Source organism: Polyodon spathula, chromosome 29 (assembly GCF_017654505.1).
Source record: "Polyodon spathula isolate WHYD16114869_AA chromosome 29, ASM1765450v1, whole genome shotgun sequence".
Taxonomy (NCBI): domain Eukaryota; kingdom Metazoa; phylum Chordata; class Actinopteri; order Acipenseriformes; family Polyodontidae; genus Polyodon; species Polyodon spathula.
The window spans coordinates 3,745,230-3,757,592 of record NC_054562.1 but is presented as its reverse complement, the minus strand read 5'-3'; the positions used below and the strand labels follow the sequence as shown (position 1 = coordinate 3,757,592).

Below are 12,363 nucleotides of genomic sequence, written 5' to 3'. Positions count from 1 at the left end.
TGTGTGTGTGTGTGTGTGTGTGTGTGTGTGTGTGTGTGTGTGTGTGTGTGTGTGTGTGTGTGTGTGTGTGTGTGTGTGTGTGTGTGTGTGTGTGTGTGTGTGTGTGTGTGTGTGTGTGTGTGTGTGTGTGTGTGTGTGTGTGTGTGACCCTGAGCCAGTCACTGAACCTCCTTGTGCTCCGGATGAGATGTCAAACAACCGAGGTCCTATTGGAAGTGACCCTGCAGCAGCAGTTGTTGATAAAGCAGAGTTCACCCCCCCTAGTCTCTGGAAGTCGATCTGGATTAAAATGTCTGCTAAATTACTAAATATCTCACTGGGGTCTTTACAAGCAATCCAGTAAATAAATATTCACTGGGTTTGAATCAGTGTGACTGGGAGACAGGCCACTACAGAATGCATATTCAGCTCTGCTCCAGTGATCAGGCTCCTCCTCTTACTAGTAATATTCCTCCCACTACTGCTAAGAAGTCTCACCTTTCTGAGCTCCTGCAGTTCAATTTAAAAACATAAAAAACAGCTGTTAAACTTCATTTTTCAAATCTTTTACATATTCTTTTTTATAAAGTAGTGGTGCACCTTTTGATTTAAAAATCTTTTGATTTCGTTGTTTTGTTTGATATACAACACTGTTTTGTCTTTTTCCTTTGTCTCGCTGCACTCCCTGCAAGGCGCTAGCAGAGGTGAATTCCCCACCGTCGCAGGACCCCCTCCGATAGCGTCGGGGAAAGGAAGGCGCAAGCGTGTGCAGTCCGAGTCGGTGGCTCACATTTATTTTCTTTGTGCCAGGCTGCAGCTGTTCTTTCTCCTACTGAGGAACCTCCTGCTTCAGTTCTGGCTGCATTTTTCACCCACCTTCCTCATTTTTGGGCACCCTGTTTGTGGCTCCACCAAGACGAGAAACCACCTGGTGAATCTGCTCCTGGCTCTCACTAGACTGGCCATCTACAAGACCAGGAAGCGCAAGATGATCGGGGAGGGTTTCTTTGACTGCAGAGCCATGTTCAGGGCCCGGGTCCGATCCCGGGTTAATTTGAAGCACGCCCACGAGGAGTCTGCAGGCGACATGTCCGCCTTTGTCGACAAGTGGGCTGTGGGTGGCGTGTGCTGTACCACCCCCCCCCCCCCCCCCTTTGTTTTGAATATTTAATTTACAGACTTTTTGACCCTTTTTTTCAGTTAAATTAGTTAAAGCCCCATCCATTTAGCATCCTCAAATTGAGGATGCTAATTTGAATTCTTCTTTCCAGCCATCATTTGACGGCTTGAGTAGTCCTCTAATTGGATGGTTCTAATTTGGGCTTTTAAATAGGACTACTACTAATAATAATAATAATAATAATAATAATAATAATAATAATAAATCTGGGAGAGAGACCAGTGTTTTAAATGTATGGTGGTTCATTAGGGACAGGAGGGAAAAAAAGAGCTGATTGTTGAGCTGAGAAGATACATCATGCCAGGATGTCGACTCCTCCAATCTTCACTGCGAATCTTCACAGTGAATCTCTGTGCCTAAAGTGAGTGTTGACAGTTAATCTTTAGTAAATCTTTACAGCTGATCTTTACAATTACTCTTTACAGTGAATCTTTACAGTAAATCGTTACAGTGAATCTTTACAATGTATCTTTACAGTGAATCTTGACAGCTAACCTTTACAGTGTTACTGTGTATCTTTACAGTGAATCTTGACAGTTAACCTTTACAGTTACAGTGTATCTTTACTGTAAATCAGTCAATATATACAGTACATGTTTACAGTGATGTGTACAGTGATGTTTACAGTACATGTTTACAGTGATGTTTACAGTCAGTGTTCACAGTGACTATCTACGACTGGCTCCACACTGAGAGAGATGAAGGGCTGAGTCTTAGCAGATGTCCCCCCTCCCTCTCCTCTCTCTTCCTCCCTCTCTCCTCCTGTCTCTCCTCCTCTCTCACCTTCCACCCTTCCCTCTCCTCTCTCTCCCTCCCCCTCTCTCTCATTCACCCAGGGGCCTCTCAGGTATTGAAGGGCCTCTCTGGGCGTGGCCCTGACCTGGGGGTCGGGGGTCAGGAGCCCCCGAAAGAGTGAGAGAGCAAGAGGGGTGAAGCTACGGAACTGAGCGGGGGGGAGGTGCGCAATGCCCAATTTTTCTTTCTCATCCTCATCAGCAGACAGTTCAACCCCAGAGCTCCCAGTCCTCCCAGTCCCCCCAGCATCATCCCGGCTCTCGAACCAGCGACTGAAGTCCTTGTAGAGCGGGTCGGAGGGGCAGCTCCTCTCCCAGGGGAAGCACCCTGTGAGCAGGCAAAAGGTGAGCACGCCCAGCGCCCAGGAGTCGAGACTGGGGAGAGCCAGCCGCCACGGCCCGGGGGAGAGGGCAGCAGCAGGGACTTTAGCATTGCCACTGACATTAACATTGGCATTAGCATTAGCATTGCCACTGATATCGGCAGCAGCAGTGACATCACCCCCGATGTCACTCAGTCCCTCCCCTTCATCACCTCCCCCCTCCCCCTCATCCCCCTCTATAGTCAGCTCGGGGGCGCTGTAGGGCACGGGTCCCCTGGTCCCTCGGATTCGGGACCCCATGTGTTTCGTCAGGCCAAAGTCCGACAGCTTGACCAGCCGGCACTCCGGGCCGCACAGCAGAACATTCTCGGGCTTCACGTCACAGTGAACCAGAGCCTTGGAGTGAAGAAAATCAAGAGCCAGAGAGAGCTGAGAGAGAACACGCTGAGCCCAGAGAGGAGGCACTCCCACCTGGAGAAAGGAGAGAGCAGAGAGGAGAGAGGAGGGGAGAATTTGGGAGAGAGTCACTCAGTCCCGAGGAGTCCTGAGGCACTCCCACCTGGACAGAGGAGAGAGCAGAGAGGAGAGAGGAGGGGAGAGAGAACACACTGAGCCCAGAGAGGAGGCACTCCCATTTGGAGAGAGGAGAGGAGGGGAGAGAGAGAGTATAGAGAGGAGAAAGGAGGGAGAGAGAATACCTCTCCTGAGCAGAGGAGGGGAGAGAGAAGAGAGGAGAGAGCAGAGAGGAGGGGAGAGAGGAGAGAGGCGAGAGGAGAGAGCAGAGAGGAGGGGAGAGAGGAGAGAGGAGAGGGCAGAGAGGAGGGAAGAGTGGAGAGAGGAGAGATGGGAGAGGAGAGGAGAGGGGGAAGGGCGAGGAGAGATATACACTGAAATAGGCTGAAAGAGGAGGGAAGGGCGAGGAGAGAGGGAGAGGAGACACACAGAGAGACAGACACACAGACAAACAGACAGACAGTCACATAGACGGACAGACACACACAGACAGACAGACAGACACACAGAGAGACAGACAGATACACAGACAGAGAGTCAGACAGACACACAGAAAGACAGACACACAGAGGGACAGACAGACAGACACACAGACGGACGGACGGACCTGTGGCAGGATGATTTGGAAGAGGTCTCCCCACGCTGCCACCTCCTGAGCGAAGCCAAAGAGCAGCGGAGTCTGGAACACGATCCCAAACACGCCGATGATGGAGGGATGAGCGGAGAGAGAGAGAGAGACACAGTACTCACGCAGGAATGAGAGCCTAGAGCTGGACCTGCGAGGACAGAGCTTCAGAGCCATCGGAGTACCTGAGAGGCAGAGATGCACTTCCTGTTACACTGCTCTCAATACAAACAAACTAGGGACAACTGGCCAATCAAGCCACAGAATTCCCTTTACTCTCCGACACGGAGAAAATACCAGTCCTGCAGAACCTACTGCCCAGTATGTAGCTGCCTGCCACAACGTGAGAGCCTAACACTATGCATGAGGAGCAGACATTATTGTTCATGGTTGATACTGTAAATATGGAGAGGGACGGGATGGGACGGGGGGAGGTTGTAGGAGGAGGGTAGTGAAGGTGGGTGTATAGTGGAGGGAGGGACCCTGATGCCCCCGGGGGGGGTTATAGGAGGATCCTCCTCGCATGAAGGTGGTGTATAGTGGGAGGTGAGGGAGGGGGTTGTAGGTGAACGTAGTGTATAGGGAGGTGAGGGAGGGGGGGGAGGGACGGGGGTTGTACGGCCCGGAGGGTAGTGAGGTGGGTGTATAGGGGAGGGAGGGAGGGGGGTTGTAGGAGGAGGTAGTGAAGGTGGGTGTATAGGGGATGGAGGGAGGGGGGTTGTAGGAGGAGGGTAGTGAAGGTGGGTGTATAGGGGAGGGAGGGAGGGGGGTTGTAGGAGGAGGGTAGTGAAGGTGGGTGTATAGGGGATGGAGGGAGGGGGGTTGTAGGAGGAGGGTAGTGAAGGTGGGTGTATAGGGGAGGGAGGGAGGGGTAATGGGAGGAGGGAACATATCCTCCCAGCACGTCCATGTGGGAGGAGGGGTTGTAGTGGATGAAGGTGGTTGTCATACGCAGGACACTGAGGGATGAGGCCCTCGCATGTAGGAGACCCCACAGTGACCTATACGGGAGGAGGCCAACGGAGGGGGGGTTGAGGAATCACTTCGTGGGTGTATAGGGGATGGAGGGAGGGGGGTTGTAGGAGGACCCATCACTTTGTAGGCCCAGGAATAGTGAAGGTGGGGTGTATAGGGGAGGGAGGGAGGGGGGGTGTAGGAGGAGGTATGAAGGTGGGTGTAGAGGGAGGGCCCTCCCCCCAAACATCCTGGGGCCCAATGACGGTGGGTGGGGGGGAGGAGGTGGGGGTATAGGATGGGGGGTAGTGAAGGTGGGTGTATAGGGGATGGAGGGAGGGGGGTTGTAGGAGGAGGGTAGTGAAGGTGGGTGTATAGGGGAGGGAGGGAGGTGTAATGAGGGAGGGTGTATAGGGGAAGGAGGGTGTATAGAGGAGGGAGGAAGGGGGTGTATCTCAGCGGTACCGGGGGTGGTATAGGAGGCGGAGGAGTTAGTCCAGGGGGGTGTATCCCCCGTAGGGGTGGTGAAGGAGGGGGAGGGAGGGAGGGGGTTTTGTACAGGAGGGTAAGTGAAGGTGGGTGTCACTTCCCCCCCATATATAGGGCAATGGGTCACTGGTGGGTATAAGATCCCCGTAGGGTTTTACGGGTGGACCAATGTGAAGGTGGGTGTATAGGGGAGGGAGGGAGGGGGGTTGTAGGAGGAGGGTAGTGAAGGTGGGTGTATAGGGGAGGGAGGGCCCCCCAAAGGCCCCCCCAGCACGCCACCCATAGGATTGGGGAGGGAGGGGGCCCGCCCCCCCCACATGAAGGTGCCTCCCAGCAGTGTGAAGGGGGGTGTATAGGGGATGGGTAGTGTCGTAGGCGCATAGCGGATGGAGGGAGGGGGTTGTAGCCCGGAGGGTAGTGAAGGTGGTGTATATACCGCGGAGGGAGGGGGTTGTAGGGAGGAGGGTAGTGACTGTGGGTTTTATAGGAGTGACAGGAGCGAGAGGGGTGTCCATGGGGAGGGTAGTGAGGGTGGTGTAGAGGGGAGGGCGGGAGGGAATGGTACCGGTGTAATAAGGAGTCCACCCAGGGGGGAATGGGGATGGAGGGAGGGGGGTTGTAGGAGGAGGGTAGTGAAGGTGGGTGTATAGGGGAGGGAGGGAGGGGGGTTGTAGGAGGAGGGTAGTGAAGGTGGGTGTATAGGGGAGGGAGGGAGGGGGGTTGTAGGAGGTTGTAGGAGGAGGGTAGGGGAGGGAGGGGGGGGTGTTGTAGGGGAGGGAGGTGGGGATAGGGAATGGGAGGGGGTTGTAAGAGGGTAGTGAAGGTGGGTTTATATGGATGGAGGGCCACCCACACCGGGGGTTGTCCAACATCCACATAGGTCCACTCCCCTCCCTCAGCCTCCCCCCAACAGCCTAGTGATCACTTGTGGGGTATCCCAGGGGAGGGCGGGAGGGGGTGTAGGACCCGCCCCCCAACAGCCTCCTCGCATCACTATAGGGACCCACATAATCCCCTCCCGCCCCCCCCCCCCCAGGATCCTCCCAGTGATGTGAAGGTGGGTGTATAGGGGATGGAGGGAGGGGGGTTGTAGGAGGAGGGTAGTGAAGGTGGGTGTATAGGGGAGGGAGGGAGGGGGTTTGTCGGAGGAGCCAGGAGGGTGAAGGTGGGTGTATCGGGGAGGGGCCGGTTATGAAGGGAGGTAGGCCTCCTCCCAGGTCATGAAGCCCCCCACATATCGGGAGGGAGGGAGGGGGGTTGTAGGAGGTCCCGGGGGTCACTTCACCCACATATCCCCTCCCTCCCTGATAGGGGGAACATACCTCCCCCATCACTTCCACCCCCACATTCCCCTGAGGACTCCTCCCCCCAACACTCCCTCCGGCGGGATCACTTCCACCCACATATCCCCTACCTCCCCGACCCCCCAACATCCTCCGCCCAGGCACGGCCCCCACAGGATCGGGAGGGAGGGAGGGGGGGGACCGGGGTGTTATCCTCCTCGAAATCAGGGGAGGACAGGGGAGTGGACCGGGGCCGGGTGTAGGAGACATCCTCCCCTCCAATAATCGGGGGTGGGGGTGTAGGGGAGGGAGGGAGCCCCCACATCCTCGTCCACCCCCCACATGTGAAGGTGGGTGTATAGGGGGGAGGGAGGGGGGTTGTAGGAGGAGGGTAGTGAAGGTGGGTGTATAGGGGATGGAGGGAGGGGGGTTGTAGGAGGAGGGTAGTGAAGGTGGGTGTATAGGGGAGGGAGGGAGGTGTAATGAGGGAAGGTGGGTGTATAGGGGATGGAGGGAGGGGGGTTGTAGGAGGAGGGTAGTGAAGGTGGGTGTATAGGGGAGGGAGGGAGGGGGGGTTGTACCTCCTCCCCATCACTTCCTCCCATCATGTGGTTGTTACCAGGGATCCCCTCCCCTCCCTCCCCCCAGGAAGGTCCTGACAGGTGGGTGTGAAGGTGGGTGTATAGGGGATGGAGGGAGGGGGGTTGTAGGAGGAGGGTAGTGAAGGTGGGTGTATAGGGGAGGGAGGGAGGGGGAGGGGGGGTTAACATCTCCTCTAGGAATCACTCCCACCCACATAGCCCGTAGTGCCTCCCCCCCAACAGGGGCCTCCCATTGTAAGGAGGGTAGTGAACCCCTCCCTCCCTCCCCCCAACAATCCTCCTCCCATGAAGTGGGTGTGATCGTGAGGACCCACATATCCCCTCCCATCACTCCCCCCAACATCCTCCGGAGGAGGGGTTGTCCACCCCCATATCCCCGCCCTCCCTCCGCCCCACCCTCCTCCCCCACATCCTTCCACCCATGTGAAGGTGGGTGTATAGGGAGGGAGGGAGGTTGTAGGAGGAGGGTAGTGAAGGTGTGTGTATAGGGGAGGGAGGGAGGGGGGTTGTGGAGGTATAGGGGCCCATGGGTCACCTAGGGAGGGATGAGGGGGGTTTGTAGGAGGACGGGTAGTGAAGGTGTATAGGGGATGGAGGGAGGGGGGTTGTAGGAGGAGGGTAGTGAAGGTGGGTGTATAGGGGAGGGAGGGTCGGGAATGGGCCGGGGCCACCCACATCCTCCTCCGCCATCCCTCCACCCACATATCCCCTCCCTCAGGACCCTACCCCCCCCAACATCCTCCTCCCATCACTTCCACCCACTCTGGATCCCACCCTGCCTCCCCCCAACATCCTCCTCCCATCGGGAGGGACTTCCACCCCCACAGGAGGTAGCCCCCTCCTCCCCCCCCTTGTAACATCCTCCTCCCCATAGTGAAGGTGGGTGTATAGGGGATGGAGGGAGGGGGGTTGTAGGAGGAGGGTAGTGAAGGTGGGTGTATAGGGGAGGGAGGGAGGGGGTGTAGGAGGAGCATCACCTTCCAGGGAGGTCCGCCCCCCATATCCCCTCCCTCCCTCCCCCAACATCTCCTCCCATGGGGGGGGGGGTGTGTAGGAGGATGGAGGGAGGGGGGTTGTAGGAGGAGGGTAGTGAAGGTGGGTGTATAGGGGATGGAGGGAGGGGGGTTGTAGGAGGAGGGTAGTGAAGGTGGGTGTATAGGGGAGGGAGGGAGGGGGGGGGTTGTAGGAGGACTCCTCCGCCCACACTTCCACCCACTATCCCCGCCCCTCCCCCGTACCCCCCCCCAACATCCTCCTCCCATCCTTCCCCCACATTCCCCTCCCTGCCCTCCCCCCCCCCCCAACATCCTCTAGGGGATCCCATCACTTCCACAACCCACATATCCGGAGGGAGGGAGGGGGGGTGGAGGAGGGTAGCCATCACTTCCACCCACGTATAGGGGATGGAGGGAGGGGGGTTGTAGGAGGAGGGTAGTGAAGGTGGGTGTATAGGGGAGGGAGGGAGGGGGGTTGTAGGAGGGGGTAGGAAGGAGGGTGTATAGAGGAGGGAGGAAGGGCCCCCCTCCTCCCCCTCCCCCCCACATTCCCTCCCCTCCCATCACTAAAGGAGGACATGTAGTGAAGGGGGTGTATAGGGGAGGGAGGTCCAGGGGGGTTTGTCGGAGGAGGTAGTGAAGGTGGCCCCTAGGAGGGAGGGGGGTTTGTCACTTCCACACCAGTGAAGGTGGTGTCCCATCCCTGCCTCCCCCCCAACATCCTGCAGGTCCCAATGTATACAATAGCCTCCCCTCCCTCCCCACCCCACATCCTCCTCCCATTACGTGTGAAGGTGGGTGTATAGGGGATGGAGGGAGGGGGGTTGTAGGAGGAGGGTAGTGAAGGTGGGTGTATAGGGGAGGGAGGGATGGGATAGGGGGGTTGGAGGAGCCAGTGAAGGTGGGTGTATAGGGATGGAGGAACAAGGTGGGTGTATAGTGGAGGGAGGGAGGGGGGTGTAGGAGGAGGGTTGTAGGACATAGTGAGGGATGGGAGGGGGTCCCCCCACAGTGAGGTGTGTTATCCCTCCCATCACTTCATGTGAAGGTGGGTGTATAGGATGATGGAGGGAGGGGGGTTGTAGGAGGAGGGTAGTGAAGGTGGGTGTATAGGGGATGGAGGGAGGGGGGTTGTAGGAGGAGGGTAGTGAAGGTGGGTGTATAGGGGAGGGAGGGAGGGGGGTTGTAGGAGGGCGTCCCATCACTGAAGGTATGTAAGGTGATCCGTATACTTACCCTGGCCCCCATCACATCCAACCACAACATCCCTAGCCCTAGGCCCGCCCACATATCCCCCCGCCCTCCCCCCCCCAACATCCTCCTCCCAATCACTTCCACCCACATATCGGGAGGGAGGGAGGGGGGTAGGAGGGCTCCCCCCAACATCCTCCCTCCCATCACATCCACCCACATATCCCCTCCTCCCTCCCCCCCACATCCTCCTCCCATCACTTCCAGGGACCCACATATCCCCTCCCTCCCCTCCTCCTCCCCAACAATCCTCCTCCCATCCCGACTTCCACCCACATATCGGGAGGGAGGGAGGGGGGTTGTAGGAGGAGGGTAGTGAAGGTGGGTGTATAGGGGAGGGAGGGAGGCCCCCACATCCTCCTTAGGGTCACTTCCGGTATGGTCGTATATCCAATAAGTGAGGGTCCACCCTCCCCCGTGTGAAATCTCCTCCTCACCATGTTTTCCACCCACATATCCCCTCCCTCCCTCCCCCCCACCCTCCCTCCCATCACTGCCACCCACAATCGGGATGTGAAGGTGGGTGGTTGTAGGAGGATGGTAGGGAAGGGGGGTTGTAGGAGGAGGGTAGTGGGATCGGTATAGGGGAGGAAGGGAGGTGTAAGGAGGAGGGTAGTAGATGTGGGTGTATAGGAGAAGGAGGGAGGGTTATCTGTTAGTATTGTGTCTGTATTGATGTTTTTTGTTTAAATGCTTTGGAAAAACTTAATTTTATGTTATTCATATACAGCACCTTTCATAGTGGACCACCATCACAAAGTGCTGTGCATTATATGTAGGGTCAGTGACAATAGGACATTGATTTAACATCTCATCGGGAGAATGGAGCGCAAGGAGGTGAAGTGACTAGCTCAGAGTCCCACACAATGAGTCAGCCAGTGGCAGAGGTGGGATTTGAACCAGGTACCTTCTGGTTACAAGCCCTGAACCACACTGGCTCTATTGTCATACCAATAAAGCAGCAGGAGAGAGGAGAGAGGAGAGAGGAGAGGGGAGATGAGAGGAGAGGGGAGAGGAGAGAGGAGAGGAGAGAGGAGAGGGGAGAGAGGGGAGAGGAGAGAGGAGAGGGGAGAGGAGAGGAGAGGGGAGATGGAGAGGAGAGAGGAGAGAGCAGAAGAGAGAAGAGAGGGAGAGAGGAGAGGAGAGAGGAGAGAGGAGAGGAGAGGGGAGAGGAGAGAGGGGAGAGGAGAGAGGAGAGAGGAGAGGAGAGGAGAGGAGAGAGGAGAGGAGAGAGGAGAGAGGAGAGGAGAGGAGAGGAGAGGAGAGAGGGGAGAGGAGAGGAGAGGAGAGGAGAGAGAGAGGAGAGAGGGAGAGAGGAGAGAGGAGAGAGAGAGAGGAGAGGAGAGAGGAGAGAGGAGAGGAGAGGGGAGATGGGAGGAGAGGAGAGAGGAGAGGAGAGGGGAGATAGGAGGAGAGGAGAGAGGAGAGGACAGAGAGTGTATTATAAGAAGGGTTTGATACAGTGAAGTTAGACTATTTCAAAATATGTCAAAATCTATTTTGGAATACAGACAGATACACGGACACAAAGTCAGCCAGACAGTTGATCCCTGACCTTTTTCCTTGTGTATGGCAAGCAGGACCTCCCCATATGATCCCTCACCCAGCTGCTTGATGACTCGGAAGTGATCGGGGAGCTCTAGTGAGGTCAGAGACTGTGCAGTCAGGTGACACAGCTCCTCCAGCGCCAGCGAGGACATCTGGAAACCAGAGGAAGCCAGAGAAACTAGTGAAACCAATGAAGCAAACCAGGGAAACCAGTGAAACAAACCAGACAAACCAGTGAAACCAGTGAGGACAAGCCAGATAAACTAGTTAAACCAGTGAAACCAGTGAGGATAAGCCAGAGAAACCTGTGATGACAAACCAGTCAGACAAACCAGTGAAAAACCAGTGAAACCAGTTAAAGCTATGGGATTCAGTGGCACTAGATGGTCCTAAAATAGATAACGGAGCATTATATACAGATAATGAAATACAAACAGTGACTCTGCTTGCTATATGAAATGTGACTCTGCTTGCTATATGAAATGTTAAATGGTTTGCCACAGTGAGAAACAAAACAGTAAAGCCAGTGACAACAAACCAGTAAGACCAGTTAAACCATTAAGACCAGTTAAAGCCAGGGGTGTAGTGGCAACAAAACGGTCCTAAAATAGATGGTACATCATAAACTGGTAACCAGGCAACTAAATCAAATGAAATCTAAACATAAAATCACAGCTCTGGCCATAAATTTGGCATCACCCTCCCTGCAGAATGAACTCACTCTGCTTGATAAAGTCCAATGCTCAGCACTGTTATGTTATAACATGTTGAATTACACACCGCTTTGTAGCTTTCCATATACTGTACTTAACGTAAAACTGACAACAATGGGAAAATGCGACATTTCGCAATATAACATGAAATACTGCACTGCTATTTATGGCTTCCGGGAGGCTTTCTGGCGTATAATTGTGTGGTTTCTTTGATACATGATGATAAAGGACTATAATCTGAATTGCGTTCATGCAGTTTTATTTTTTAATTTTTTATTTGTATTATGTCGCCCTCCTAAAATTCTCGGTGATGCACAACTTTTGTCCAGAGCTAAACCCTAACTCCAGTGTCTCAGTTAAAGCAGTCAATATAACAATGCCTGATTAATGTTGCCAGCGGGAGATGAGGTGTCCCGGAGCGGCCGAGCTGAACTGTTCAGCGCTGTTTCATTATTTCTGAACGGCGACCCTGCGCTTCTATACGGAGCGCTGCGTGTTGAAACGTGCCTGTGTGTTCACAGCAGTCGACTCACGTTTGCAGCGCGATCACTCTCGGTTCGGTGTCCAGTGATTCAACATCTTGCAAAGTGGCAGTGAAGGCAAGGTCCGGTCCTGATCGAGTCTTTGCTGTCAGGAGCTGGCGAGCGAGCGACACCGAGAGACATTGGAACTCCACGTTTATTTGACTTCGATGCGCTTCGTTACTTGGAGTTTTCTATATGGTCTCTCTCTCTCTCTCTCTCTCTCTCTCTCTCTCTCTCTCTCTCTGTCGTCCAGAAAGGTTTAAGTTTATCAAAAAACCGTACGTTCAAGTTCATAAACGGTCTACTACGGGATCGACGGGCTCGTCTTCTCTCTCTCCGCTCTCTCTCTATCTCTCTCTCTCTCTCTCTTCTCTCTCTCTCTCTCTCTCTCTCTCTCTCTCTCTCTCTCTCTCTCTCTCTCTCTCTCTCTCTCTCTCGGGCGGAAAAGAGAGAGAGAATGAAACATTAAAGTTGTGTAACACCACCCACACATCTGTTCTCTCAGTTCTGTCTGCCTGATCAATGCTGCTGTTAAAAATGTCAGAGTGAGAGTGAGAGACAGAGAGAAATAGGGGGAGAGGTAGAGAGGA

At 54.9% G+C, this 12,363-nt stretch overlaps 1 protein-coding gene across 1 annotated transcript; it reads right to left on the bottom strand.

Annotated features, from left to right (window-relative positions):
* Positions 1-233: 233 nt before the first annotated feature.
* On the bottom strand, positions 234-11,883 carry sbk3 (SH3 domain binding kinase family, member 3). Its single transcript, XM_041232020.1, has 4 exons — positions 11,783-11,883; positions 10,544-10,688; positions 3,397-3,599; positions 234-2,747 (listed from the first exon to the last, which is right to left on the bottom strand). Exons 2-4 carry the CDS (start codon positions 10,686-10,688, stop codon positions 1,812-1,814), a joined length of 1,284 nt encoding a protein of 427 aa, XP_041087954.1. The 5' UTR covers positions 11,783-11,883; the 3' UTR covers positions 234-1,811.
* Positions 11,884-12,363: the final 480 nt, after the last annotated feature.